The following is an 11,359-nucleotide window of genomic DNA, read 5'->3' on the forward strand; positions in this document are numbered from 1 at the left end:
GTAAATTTATAACAGTTTTACAATTGATAAGTGAATAAAGATGGTGAATTTTAAGTTCGGTAATGAAATGTGACAAGTGAACTGATCAACATGACACGAGCGTGGGACAAAGAAGAAATCTTCGTATCTTGTTCGATATCAGCTGAAAATTACAATTGAACAAACCCCGGCCCTTTGTTGTGTCGTGTGTGTTTGAAGGTACGAGCGCGCGTTGAAAGAATTGTTAGCGGCTGAACTTCAGTCGTCTCCTCCAGTCCCACGGTAACAAGTCGATTAGCCCTTAACCGTTTAGCCCCCAACCAGAGGTCAATTAGCCCCCGACCAGAAGTCAAAAACATAGTCGACTATTTCTTGAGGGGGGGGGGGGCTAATCGACTTCAGGTTGGGGGGGGGGGTAACCGGCGAGGGGCTAATCGACTTGCGGGCTAAAGACTCTCATATAAAAAGAACAGGGTGCTCGGCGGGAAATTTGAAAGGAACCCCTAAGAGGTACTAGGATCCTGTTTTGTGGGCGATCAAGACCCTAAAAGGTACTGCAAAAGCTCCTCTGCTGTAGACCATTTGAGGCTGAACACCCCAAGAGGTGCTAAAACCGCGTTTTTAACCCCTTAACGGTACGACGACAAACCATGTCCTTTTTATATGCGAGTCCCCCACCCGCACGTTGCACACACCGTCTTTTCGCGAGTGTGCGACTCAAGTGTCACGTGACAGGTGATAAACTGTGACGATTTTTTTGTTGATTGCATCACGACACTATTGGTCCCATTGGTCTTTGATTATCCCAAGTTTCAGGAATTTCTCTTAAATACTTTCCAAAGTAGACATTTTGGCGCGAAGTTAGTTGGTATAAATGTAGGCGCTTGAGAAAAATGCGCTTAAAGTTTCTTACACGATGTATTAAGCATTTAACAAGCCAGCAAGTGGAGGGCTTTTCCAGGTTGCATATCGGGGGAGTGTAATGGTTGTTGTATTTTGTAAAAAGTTACCGTAGTTGTAGGAAATATTACTTTTTATATAGTAAGTGAACGAGCCTGTGATGGTGATTCAGGCAACGCTTTCCACAAGTAATTACAATTATCGAGTTGTGCATGTCTTAACAGCCTTTCTAGAAACTATCGTTCTTATTTGTTCAAACTGATCTATATTTGTGGTCACTTTCTGACTGTAAACAACCGTCGCTATGGCCGTTGCTACGTAAAAAAAATTTACTACTGTGTACTTTCTTTGAATTTCACACTCAAATTCAGCAAGATCGTTTTAACATGCTTTTTACAAGTATTCAAGGACTTAACATCTTATATTTTTTTTAAAAATTACATTTTTCTTGAACGTCGTCATTTTTCAGCTTATCGAGCCACCTTAAAAAGAAGTTGATTTATTTGTTTACGTAGGTATGGCTTTCGGTTTTTTACTTCTTAAATTTCGTTGGTTTTCCCAACATTTTTTCCGTTCTTCTACTCAGTGAACAGGCTCCCGATACAGAAACAGGCTTCTCCCTAGGCTCGCTCGGACGAACTTGACTTTCGAGTATCCCGACCTAGCAACACAAATTACAATGATTCGCGCTAAAAATGGACAAAAAACTCAAAACAAAAGAAAAGTTTACCGGAAAGTTTGTCTTCGGAAGCTAGAGTCACGGGAGATTAGAGTGGAACCTTCACCAGGCTTGGTCGCATGGTATCTCCCGGTCTCGTCAGACGTGGCAAAGCGAAGGCGCACGGCGTTTAGTCGATTTCATTTTGGTAAACAGTTTTGGATTATTGGCGACTCGAATACACTTGATGGGACCGGTAACTGAACTCTTTATTGTTAGATAACGGAAGTAAGTCTCTGTTCAATAAGGATTGCGATATTGTTACGCTTCAAAGAGAACTGGATAGAAAGATGCCTTCCTAATCAATTAGTGCAGATGTGGGTCGCATAGGTTTATTTGGCAGAAGAACTCCAGAAGTCACTGGAAAGATCGTCGACAGAATCACTTTGCCTCACTGTAACGTGCATGAATGCCATATATGCCTTAAGACTGAAGTGATCTTCGTATCAGAAAATCATTTAAACCAAAGAACAGAATTAAACAAATGACTACTTCGGTACCAATCCGATTGAAAATCGACATGGAAAGTGATCGTCGCAAATCAGACAATGGATTTCAGTGGCCAGAGGAAAGTAGAAAGCATTGGATAGTAGCGATGTTTTGTGGCACTCTGTTATTGTACGCTACGAGATCGGCTGTGCCCTTGTGTCTGGCAGCTATGAGTTCTGACATGAATTGGGACAAGGAGATTGATGTAAGTTTGTAGTATCTTCAAGCAGTCGATAGCCAATTCGCCCAGACTGATGGTTTCCTTGAGCTAGCCGAGTGAAAAAGTCAACATTATAGGCATAGTGAAACAAAATTACACAGTATATGACATTTTTAAACTGAAGTATTTCTCGTTGGATTCGTTCTTTAATTCACTTTCAGACCATGGAGCTAACAGTCAGAGCGAAACCACAGTTACTCCGTAAAAACTAAAATCTTATACTAAGACGTTCTGAGGTAGTCCGGGCGAACTGTTTTCGGGCGAAACGACTGCAATTCGGTGTATGTATTTATAATAAGATTAGTCGTGATGAGCAATACCGAATGTTTTGAAGATCTCTCTCTTTTGCACTGTTAATTCACGAATAATTTTATTTCATGTGCGTACACAAAGTTTATACAACTTGGTCAGTAACAGTCCTAAAGTAATACCTGGACACGCACAAGCCCCTTATGTTTACCTTCTGCATGTGGAGAGGAGGAAGTGAAATATTTATCGATTAATATTATGCCTGTTAACCTAAAGTTGTGACTGGTTAGTACGTTGCTTAGACTCTGGATCGATATGTCTATATTCTAGTGCTATCTGGGGTCACTGTTTTGTGTTCCTGGGTTAGGCCGTGTTGTGCCCCACCCAAGAGTTTAGATGGATACTGGAGCAAAGTCGGGGCCACCTGTCAAAGTGCTGGTGGTAAACAAGATGAATTGTTCAAAACAACACACAAACTTGTTGTGACACACAGGTGTACATTGCTGTATCTTGCAGGAAAGTAGAACTATCAGTATCTGGTTTTGGCCAAGTTGTGTATATCGCAGCACATTCACTGTTCTGGTCAATCGTTTCCACCTTGTGGTGTACGCAGTGCAGTCTTTCATGCCGTTTGTCTCCTAGCACCTTTGTCCTTCAATTTGCACTGCATCAGGGCCTTTATACAGACCCAGAGTAACTACTGTACTCGAACTAAATTGAAAATTTGATTAATCAAACTTAATTGAACTCAGTTGAGCATAATCAGGTGACTGGGTTTGACTGAGTTCGGCAAATGTACATAATCAAACTCTCACACAAAATTTGAGCAGTTAGACTTTGACTGAGTTTGATCAAGTTTGGCAGTTTAAGCTGGAACGCATTTGATTAAAAATGGGAATTACAGTGGAACTCCGTTAATACGACCACCTTCGGGCCATGAAAAATTGGTTGCATTAATGGGGTGGTCATATCAAAGGGTTTCTTTAAGTAAGAAAATGACTGACTGAGCTTTTTTTTGGGCCAGAATAAAGTGGCCATAATAACAAGGTGGTTGTATTAATGGGGTGGTCATAAGGTGGGGTTCCACTGAATGTAGAAAAAATGTCTATGTTTTGCTGAATGTTTCTTTTTTCTTGGGTTTCTTAGAATTATTGCATTGTATTTTTGTTTGCGAGAATATCACAAAATTTCCTATTGGAGTCAGCGAAAAAAATTTAAACCTTGACTTGTTGCTGTTTATTTCAGGGAGCTATCATGTCGGCATTCTTCTGGGGATACATGCCGGCACAGGTTGTTGGTGGATATTTAAGTGATAAGTATGGCGGTGAATTCATCTTGGGGTTTGCAGGAGTGATCTGGTCCTTGTTAACTCTGGCTGTACCATTTCTTCCCATGTATCCAATACTCTTTGTATCTCCCACTATGATCATTATTGCTGCTAGGATGTGCACTGGACTCTCACAAGGTTTGTGGCTCAAGACGTATGAGATGTATCTTTCACATGGAATCTTAGAAGGATTGCAGGTGCAGATCTAAGATAAATGAACCAATTCCTAAACCAACTGGAGAGGAAATTTCATGTTTTCAGATAGCTAAAACATGGTGAATAAAAACTGATATCCATTTTTTTTTTATTTCCATATCATGATCTCGTGTAGATTCCGTCAAGCAAATAAAAATATACACGTTAATCTCCTAAATTCCCTTTTCCTGGGTTTCTGAGTCATTCTGACTGATTTCCATAAATTGATAGAGAGCAGTATACATGTAGATCTGTGCCTAGTCTCCTCTGCAGCCGTTATTAGGGTCGTCACGCAACGCTTCTCTCCCGTCAAGCGTTGTGTGACAACCCTAATAACGGCTGCGGAGGAGACTAATCTGTGCCTGGATTGACAATTTTTTGTGAACAAGTCATTGCAAAGTTGAGCATGTTTTAGAAGACAAGCATGTTTAAGAAGATATGAAATTGGGAACTGATTTACTGGTGGCATTACAGTCCATATGTTAGCGTACTTTGTGCTTTGCCCTACCATCCATAGTATTGTCATGGCACTGACAAATATCTGATTCACATTCTGTTAATTTGCTTATAGTAAAAACAAAAAACCTTTTTGAACCGTTGCTCTTTATATCTACATAAATTTTTGTTTCATTACAGGTTTGCACTATCCATCATTAACAAACATCATTGCTAGAAGAATTCCTATAAAGGACAGAACATTTTTAACAAGTACAATATTTGCTGGTGGTCCAGTAGGGTAAGGAATAAAATTAATATCATCTGACCAGTGTAAATACTAATATTGTTTCAATACTTTTTTCTTTTATATAATTATTTCAAAGTGCTCTTTGACCCTTCACAAATTACTGTATTTATATTTTTCCATATTCTGTTACAGTCCAACCCCTATTAAGTGGCCACCTATTGAACAGCCACCCTTATTAGGCGGCCAGTAAACAAAGTCCCGATGATGGCTTTTCTATTGTTTTTACCTCTGTTAAGCAGCCAACCCCTTTTAAGCAGTCACTATCCATTTCCCCGAGGTGGCCATTTAATAGGGGTTGAACTGTATTTACTTCTTTATTCATCTCTTTATTTATCTACTGTTCTAAACAATCTACAATTCATTTGTTCTTTTCATAGTACATTGTTCATGGGAAGCGTGGGCTCAATATTCCTCTCTCAATTTGGCTGGCATAGCGTCTTCATCTTTCATGGCATTGTGGCACTATTATGGGCCTACCTTTGGAAATTTCATATAGTTTTACCTGAGCAATTTCAAAAGCGAGAACAGTTTGCACTTGGTAACATTAAAATGGTTGAAGCAAGCAGTTCTGAGAGAGCACACATGCTTAATGTTCCGTGGGGAGCATTTTCAAGACATCCAGCTGTGTGGTATGTTTTTTGTTATTATCCTGTGTGTTTCCTTCTTGAAATGGGTCTGCAAAATCTGCGAGCCAGCGAGCCGTGCGAGCCATGCGAGCCATGGTGCAAGCCATGTGAGTCAGGCAAACCATTTTTGCGAATATTTTTTTTTCTTTGATTGGTCTGGGAGGTCGTCAATCTATTCACCAAGAAACATCTCGCGCCTGACTATCACTAAATTAAACTACCGCTATAAACCGCCCGCCCGCCATCTTGAAAGTGGAGATGACCCTGAGGACGAGTATAAACGGTACAACCTCGCTCCCAGGATACTCTCTCTTTCCCTGGGAAATTAATTTTAAATTTATCAACAAAAGTGCCTAAAATTGAAATATTCCCAGAAAAAATCCTAATCTCGCTTCGGTTGCCAGAACTATTGCTGTTACATCAAATATGAAAAATGCTCTAAACATCTGTACATCGTGCCAAGTCTTGCGTCATAGTAATGGCTGCCCTGAGTTGGACAAATTTTTTTTTTGTTTCATAGTTTTGTTATGTGTAGAAAAGTTTGTCCATTCAAATTGCGCAGGATCCGCAAAACATAAAAACAATGCGACAAGAATTTATTAAGGTTCAAGACTTAAGTAAGAAACATTTTCTACAAGAAACGCAGTGATAAAAGTATTGACAAGCCTGCACAACTCCTGCTGTTCGCAGATGAATAAGTCCTAAAGCCTTCATAGCTTAGCTTTAACTAGGATGTCTTTTAGGGACTTTCCCTTGCGATATGAGATGATGGGGGGCTCCTTAAAGATTTCTCTCAGTTGTGGTTGATTATCTATAAGGTGCCATTTCCCCATGAGTGTGTCTTTTAGGTTAGGCAACGCTGGGTGGTGTTGCAGCTTATTGTGTTACAAAACGCAGTATTTTCTTTTGAGCGGTTTTGTTTTTCTGTGCTAACAACATTTTTCTGTCAGAGAATTTAATCTCTGAAAGGTGTTTCTCTACAATTCTAGCTGGGTAATCTCTATTCTGCAGGCATGTTTTGAAATTACTCATGTTTTCCTCAAAAGTATTATCAGAAGCCTTAACGCTTCTCCTTTGATGAAGCCTTTTGTGACACCTGGTGGATGGCATGAATAGAAATTGGTGTATTGAAAGGTCTCTGTAGGTTTGAAACGTGTTCGCACATCAAGAAAAGCTTCCTTATTGAATCTGTCCCCTTTGTACACTTTTGTGTCCAAGAACGTAGTTTCTGTTTCTGAGATTTCAGTTGCGAATTCAATCGTTGGGTGAAAACTGTTTGCCTTTAGAAGGAAATCTTCTATTTTGTCTCTACTTGTGTTCCACATAGATATGACGTCATCGATGAATCTTTTCCAAAAGATGGGTTTCGTGTTACTTTGTCTGCATGACTATCTTACATGGAATCACTGCTCGTTACCATTTTTCTCTGGGGCTTAAATGTTGCACAATAAAAAAAATGGCTTTACAGACGCTTTTGTCTCAAGAAATGTTATTTAAGTCTCGACTTATCGTATGTTGATACTTTAATCCTGATAACTTCGACAATAAAATTGTTTTTACGTAGAAAAAATTGATTATACATTTACTTTGGTTTGTATCCCGCTCCTTTTCGCTTCTCATTCACGTTTACCGTGGATTCGCTTGCGACGGTTTAGCAGGCGAACGTTTGTGGAACAGAATTTTTCTCGACCTCTGTGTCCTTCTTGAGGGCTGGTTTTCGCTAGCGACGGAGTCGAAGTCGAAGTCGTGATCAGAAGCGCAGAGAGATACGATCTAGTGAAAATCAAACCGACGGGGTCGAAAGTAGAACACCGATTCTACTTATGACTCTCGCTTGCGTTCTCGTGAAACTAAATTGTCGGAGTCGAAAGTAGAAGCGAAAGAACAAACCACTCACAATGCTCGATTCTAGGCATCGTGATTGGTTTGTACTTCCGACTCCGACAGTCTAGTTTTCACTGGATCATAAGTGACGGAGTCGTAAACGGAATCGGACGATATGGAAACGTTCTGATTCTCCGACTCCGATTCCGCCGAGCTTATGACTCCGCTTATAACCCAGATTTTCGAGTTTTACTTGGTCATAAGCGCGCTCTTACGACTCCGACTCTGTCGCTAGTGTATATAAACCAGCATTAAGTGTTTTTCTCATCAAATCTTGCTTCCGGGTATCCCCACAACAAAGAAGTCGCATTCTCGTATTCCGCTATTCGATTTGCCCGTAAAAAGTCGCATATAAAAGTCCCGCCAAAAGGAGACTCGTTCAGAATGGCAGTTTTCGCAGCACCCGCTAATCCGAGTTGATGACGTACAGAAATTCCCGGATGTACGTCTTGGGTCGGTTTTCACAGTGCTTTTTATTCTGTTAGCCATTCTGTTACTGTATAGATTCTTGTCGTTTTCCATCTTTTGTTTCTTTCTTGATACTTTTCAGATTGACCGAGTTGTCTTTGCTGAAGATAGATGACCGACTTCTCCAAGTGGCGGGCACTTGCGACATTTCTTCGATGGCGTTCAATATGGAGCAGATAACAGACGACGTCATGGACAAACCCACGATCATAAAGGTCAGCATGATAAACGTGGCGAACAAACGCTTGCCGCTCTCACCCAGACCGAGTTTGTCGAGTTTCGAGGATTTTTCCACTCGCGGAAACAGATCACCAAAACCAATGGTGCTGTACGCAATGAAACTAAAATAAACCCCGTCGAAGAATGTCCACCCGTCAAATATCATATCTGCAGCTCCTCCCACTAGAATAACAAGCGCCATCATCATGAATGACACGGCTGCTGCTTTGATCCCCACATGAGAGGGGTGCTTTCGTCCGAGGGACGTCTTCTCGATGTGTTTGATGGTGTTGTATATGTATCGTGTGATTCGTTCACCAACTGTTTTGAGCACGACTAGGTTTAATGGAATTCCAAGGAGAGCACAGAATATGCAGAAAAGCCGACCGCCAAACGTCAGAGGAACGATTTGTCCAAAACCTGAATGAAGGAAAAAAAAATTAGCAATAAAACACTTTGCACGCCTTACTCATCTTTGGGAGAGAGACATTTCGGAAAACGTGCATACAACCTCAAAGAGATTGGACCCTGGGAACGAAGTTGAGATCTATTCTGATGACGTACCACTACAAAGATTTCTCCAGGGAGGTGGTTATCTCTGATTGGTTACTCTATTGCGTGTCGAACTCGCGGGGGAAATTTATAGCCAGCACACAACTTATCCACTACACGCGTGTCTGCAGAGCTAAGTCAACATTACCGAGTTTTTCCATTCCCGTCCCAAGAGGCCGCGTTCCTTTTGGTCAGCACCAAGAATCGCAACCTCTGGGCCGGTCCAACAACGGAAGTCCGCGATTCACGAACTTCCCGTCAAATCTGACAAATCTGACTGGCTGAGAATACGAAACGAATAATCTGCACATGCTCAGAAAATCGGGTCAGGCCAGAGGTCGTAACATATGGAGCTGCAAAGAGTGAAACTTGCATATTTTGAAGCTATTTTTTTGTTGCATTTTTTCTGTACAGCATCTCAGAAGTTATGGACAACCAGTCGCCTTATTCCTATTAGTAAAGGCAAACCTATGATACCAATGATATTTAAAAATTCCTCCAAATCATATTCGCTTAAAAGTTCGTACAATTTTGAGAAGATTTTCAAATATCACGAGTAGTATAAATTTTTAATTGTTTGAGTTTTCATACGATTGTTCATTTGTAGTATGACAGAGAAAATTACGAACGCACCTTTTTAATTTGCACTGCAGCGCAAAACTGCAAATTAAATATTAAAGATGAATTAGCATGCTCTCGGCCAATCACAATGGAGTAATTTTCTTAGTCATATAATTAATATTTTATGTTTAACTTTTGACTTAAAGAGTTCTTTCATAATATTATTTCACGGACATCGTAGGTTGATTTACAAGCTCACTCCTTTTAAATGAGATCTAGCAAAAGTAGTTTACAGACCTTTAAAACTCTTTTTGCGCCCATGAATGCGATACGGTATATTTTTCTCCTGCTATAACATACAGTTTGATAAAGTTCGCAAAATGTTTCCATTTTTGCGTTCTGTTTAACTGTATAACTGTAAGATTACCGTGGCAACAGATCGGAGATGGAAAATACGACATATTTCAAAGGAAGCCGACCGAAACAAAGAATGAGTGAAAAGAAGTCATTTGGAACTGTTATCTTAAAATATATGGCGAAACTTATCATATTCTGATAAGGGGCATTCAGTTTACCATAACAGTCTGTTTGTTTGTTTCATTTTTCCGACTGAAAAAACCTTCATCTAGCATTCAGCTATTACAAGTTTGAGGTTTAATTCTCGACCAAACTAGCTAGATTAACACCTCTTACGAAAAAAGACTTTGAATAATAAAATGTAGCAACTAGAACTAAGCCTTAACGCTAATTTTCTGCCATCTAGGAGACGCACGGACTAGCAGAAAAACTAAACTTTGCCGGTTGATGTTTTGTTCTCTTCCTCCATCGCGAACCTCAATCCATGCCTGAACTACAAATCTACCTCAAGAGAATGATCTCCTGTCTACCTACATTCAATCATCAGATTCGACCCCTATTATTTCCTGACCAAGTCTGTGCTTGACGACCTTGACTGCTCTCCAGCTGTTCCAGTTTAGACATAGCATTTAATTTCTTTCCGAATTTCTAAAGTAAACAAAACTTACCCATAGTTGTAACCACTGTTGTTGTGAACCAAAACGAGTGATAAAAATTCCAGTAGTCCTTGTAACTGCCAACGTAGCCGCGCTTGAACAAAACGCTGGCGTCGGAGACGAATTGTACAAAGTCCTCCTCGCTCATATTGTACTTTCGTTTGTAGTCACTCTTCAGTTCTTGATAAAAACCATAATGCATTCGATCGTTTTCCTCCTCAAGTGACTTAAAAATGAGAGCGCAAACACACGTGTAGAGAACCAAACCAAACAGAAGGAGAAAAAACCTGCAGCATTGTCTGGTGTGCTGAAACTTTAGTTTGGTCGTCATTTTTCCAGATGAGTGAATCACTTCATTACTGCTGAGAAGAAAGACCCAACTCGCAATGGTTCCAAAATCAGTCTATTAGTCCTCATTTTCCGTCAGCTTGCAAGCGAGTAGAAACCAAAAGTGAATGAGCAACCTTAATTTCCTCCGGCGACAGTGACTCTTTCGAATTCGAGTTTACCGTATCCAATAAAAAAGGTATTTGTGGAATGACGGATTTTCCTGTCGCCCAAGCTTATCTTATCGTTCTGCAAAACAGAGACATATTTCATTTACGTTCGTGCAATCATATATTTTCATTTGCAGTTTAGTCGACGCAAAAACCTGAATCACAATATATTAATACATTGTAAACAAAGAACGAACTGAATTATTGATTTTGCAAATAATTAATGATTGGTTGTGTAGCGTCTTAGCTGGCGGAGACCTTCCCTGGGGTGTTTCCTGCATGAGGCTTTCAACAAAATTGAACATTTGACTAAAATTAAAAATATAATACGAAATGGAAGCAGCTAATTGGTGAATAACGAGAGCTTGAGTTATCAAAGTATCTAAAGAAAGCATGTTCATGTGGAAATAAAAGATAACAATGTTAATATTTATGACTTCCCACTTAATTATTTTGTTAGTATTGTGCTGAGAGGAAAATGTCTTCAATTTAGTTTTTCAGTTGCTTTTGTTTCAGTTCTTTGAAAGCTTCTTGTGGCAAGCTTTAGTGGATCGGGAGAATAGTGGCAAACTTCAAAGAAAGGCCTTTCTTCTCATTTCAATGGCCGACCGCCTGCAAGAACGTGTAAATGCGTGGTTACACCTCTCAAAACCTTTTCCAACAAAAGACTACCTTAATTAAATGAAACGCTATATCAACACAAAGAAAAGTCAGTTC

General features: G+C 40.0%; 2 protein-coding genes across 2 annotated transcripts; one reads left to right on the forward strand and one right to left on the reverse strand.

Annotated features, from left to right (window-relative positions):
* Positions 1–1,480: 1,480 nt before the first annotated feature.
* On the forward strand, positions 1,481–6,824 carry LOC145499813 (voltage-gated purine nucleotide uniporter SLC17A9-like). The gene is made up of 4 exons (XM_081479333.1): positions 1,481–2,291; positions 3,801–4,020; positions 4,714–4,813; positions 5,200–6,824. The coding sequence occupies exons 1-4, from the start codon at positions 2,082–2,084 to the stop codon at positions 5,597–5,599; spliced, it is 930 nt and encodes a 309-aa protein (XP_081335459.1). The 5' UTR covers positions 1,481–2,081; the 3' UTR covers positions 5,600–6,824.
* A 10-nt stretch (positions 6,825–6,834) lies between these two features.
* On the reverse strand, positions 6,835–10,655 carry LOC145499812 (potassium channel subfamily K member 15-like). The gene is made up of 2 exons (XM_081479332.1): positions 10,158–10,655; positions 6,835–8,439 (listed from the first exon to the last, which is right to left on the reverse strand). Exons 1-2 carry the CDS (start codon positions 10,474–10,476, stop codon positions 7,826–7,828), a joined length of 933 nt encoding a protein of 310 aa, XP_081335458.1. The 5' UTR covers positions 10,477–10,655; the 3' UTR covers positions 6,835–7,825.
* Between the last annotated feature and the right edge of the window lie 704 nt (positions 10,656–11,359).

Source organism: Orbicella franksi, chromosome 10 (genome assembly GCF_964199315.1).
Source record: "Orbicella franksi chromosome 10, jaOrbFran1.1, whole genome shotgun sequence".
Taxonomy (NCBI): Eukaryota; Metazoa; Cnidaria; class Anthozoa; order Scleractinia; family Merulinidae; genus Orbicella; species Orbicella franksi.

Coding starts and splice junctions, on each gene's coding strand:
- LOC145499813 (XM_081479333.1), top strand. CDS start 2,082: ATGACTACTTCGGTACCAATCCGATTGAAAATCGACATGGAAAGTGAT. Junction 4,021..4,713: donor GTGCACTGGACTCTCACAAG/GTTTGTGGCTCA, acceptor GTTTCATTACAG/GTTTGCACTATCCATCATTA. Junction 4,814..5,199: donor TTTGCTGGTGGTCCAGTAGG/GTAAGGAATAAA, acceptor TTCTTTTCATAG/TACATTGTTCATGGGAAGCG.
- LOC145499812 (XM_081479332.1), bottom strand. CDS start 10,476: ATGACGACCAAACTAAAGTTTCAGCACACCAGACAATGCTGCAGGTTT. Junction 8,440..10,157: donor AACAGTGGTTACAACTATGG/GTAAGTTTTGTT, acceptor TCCTTCATTCAG/GTTTTGGACAAATCGTTCCT.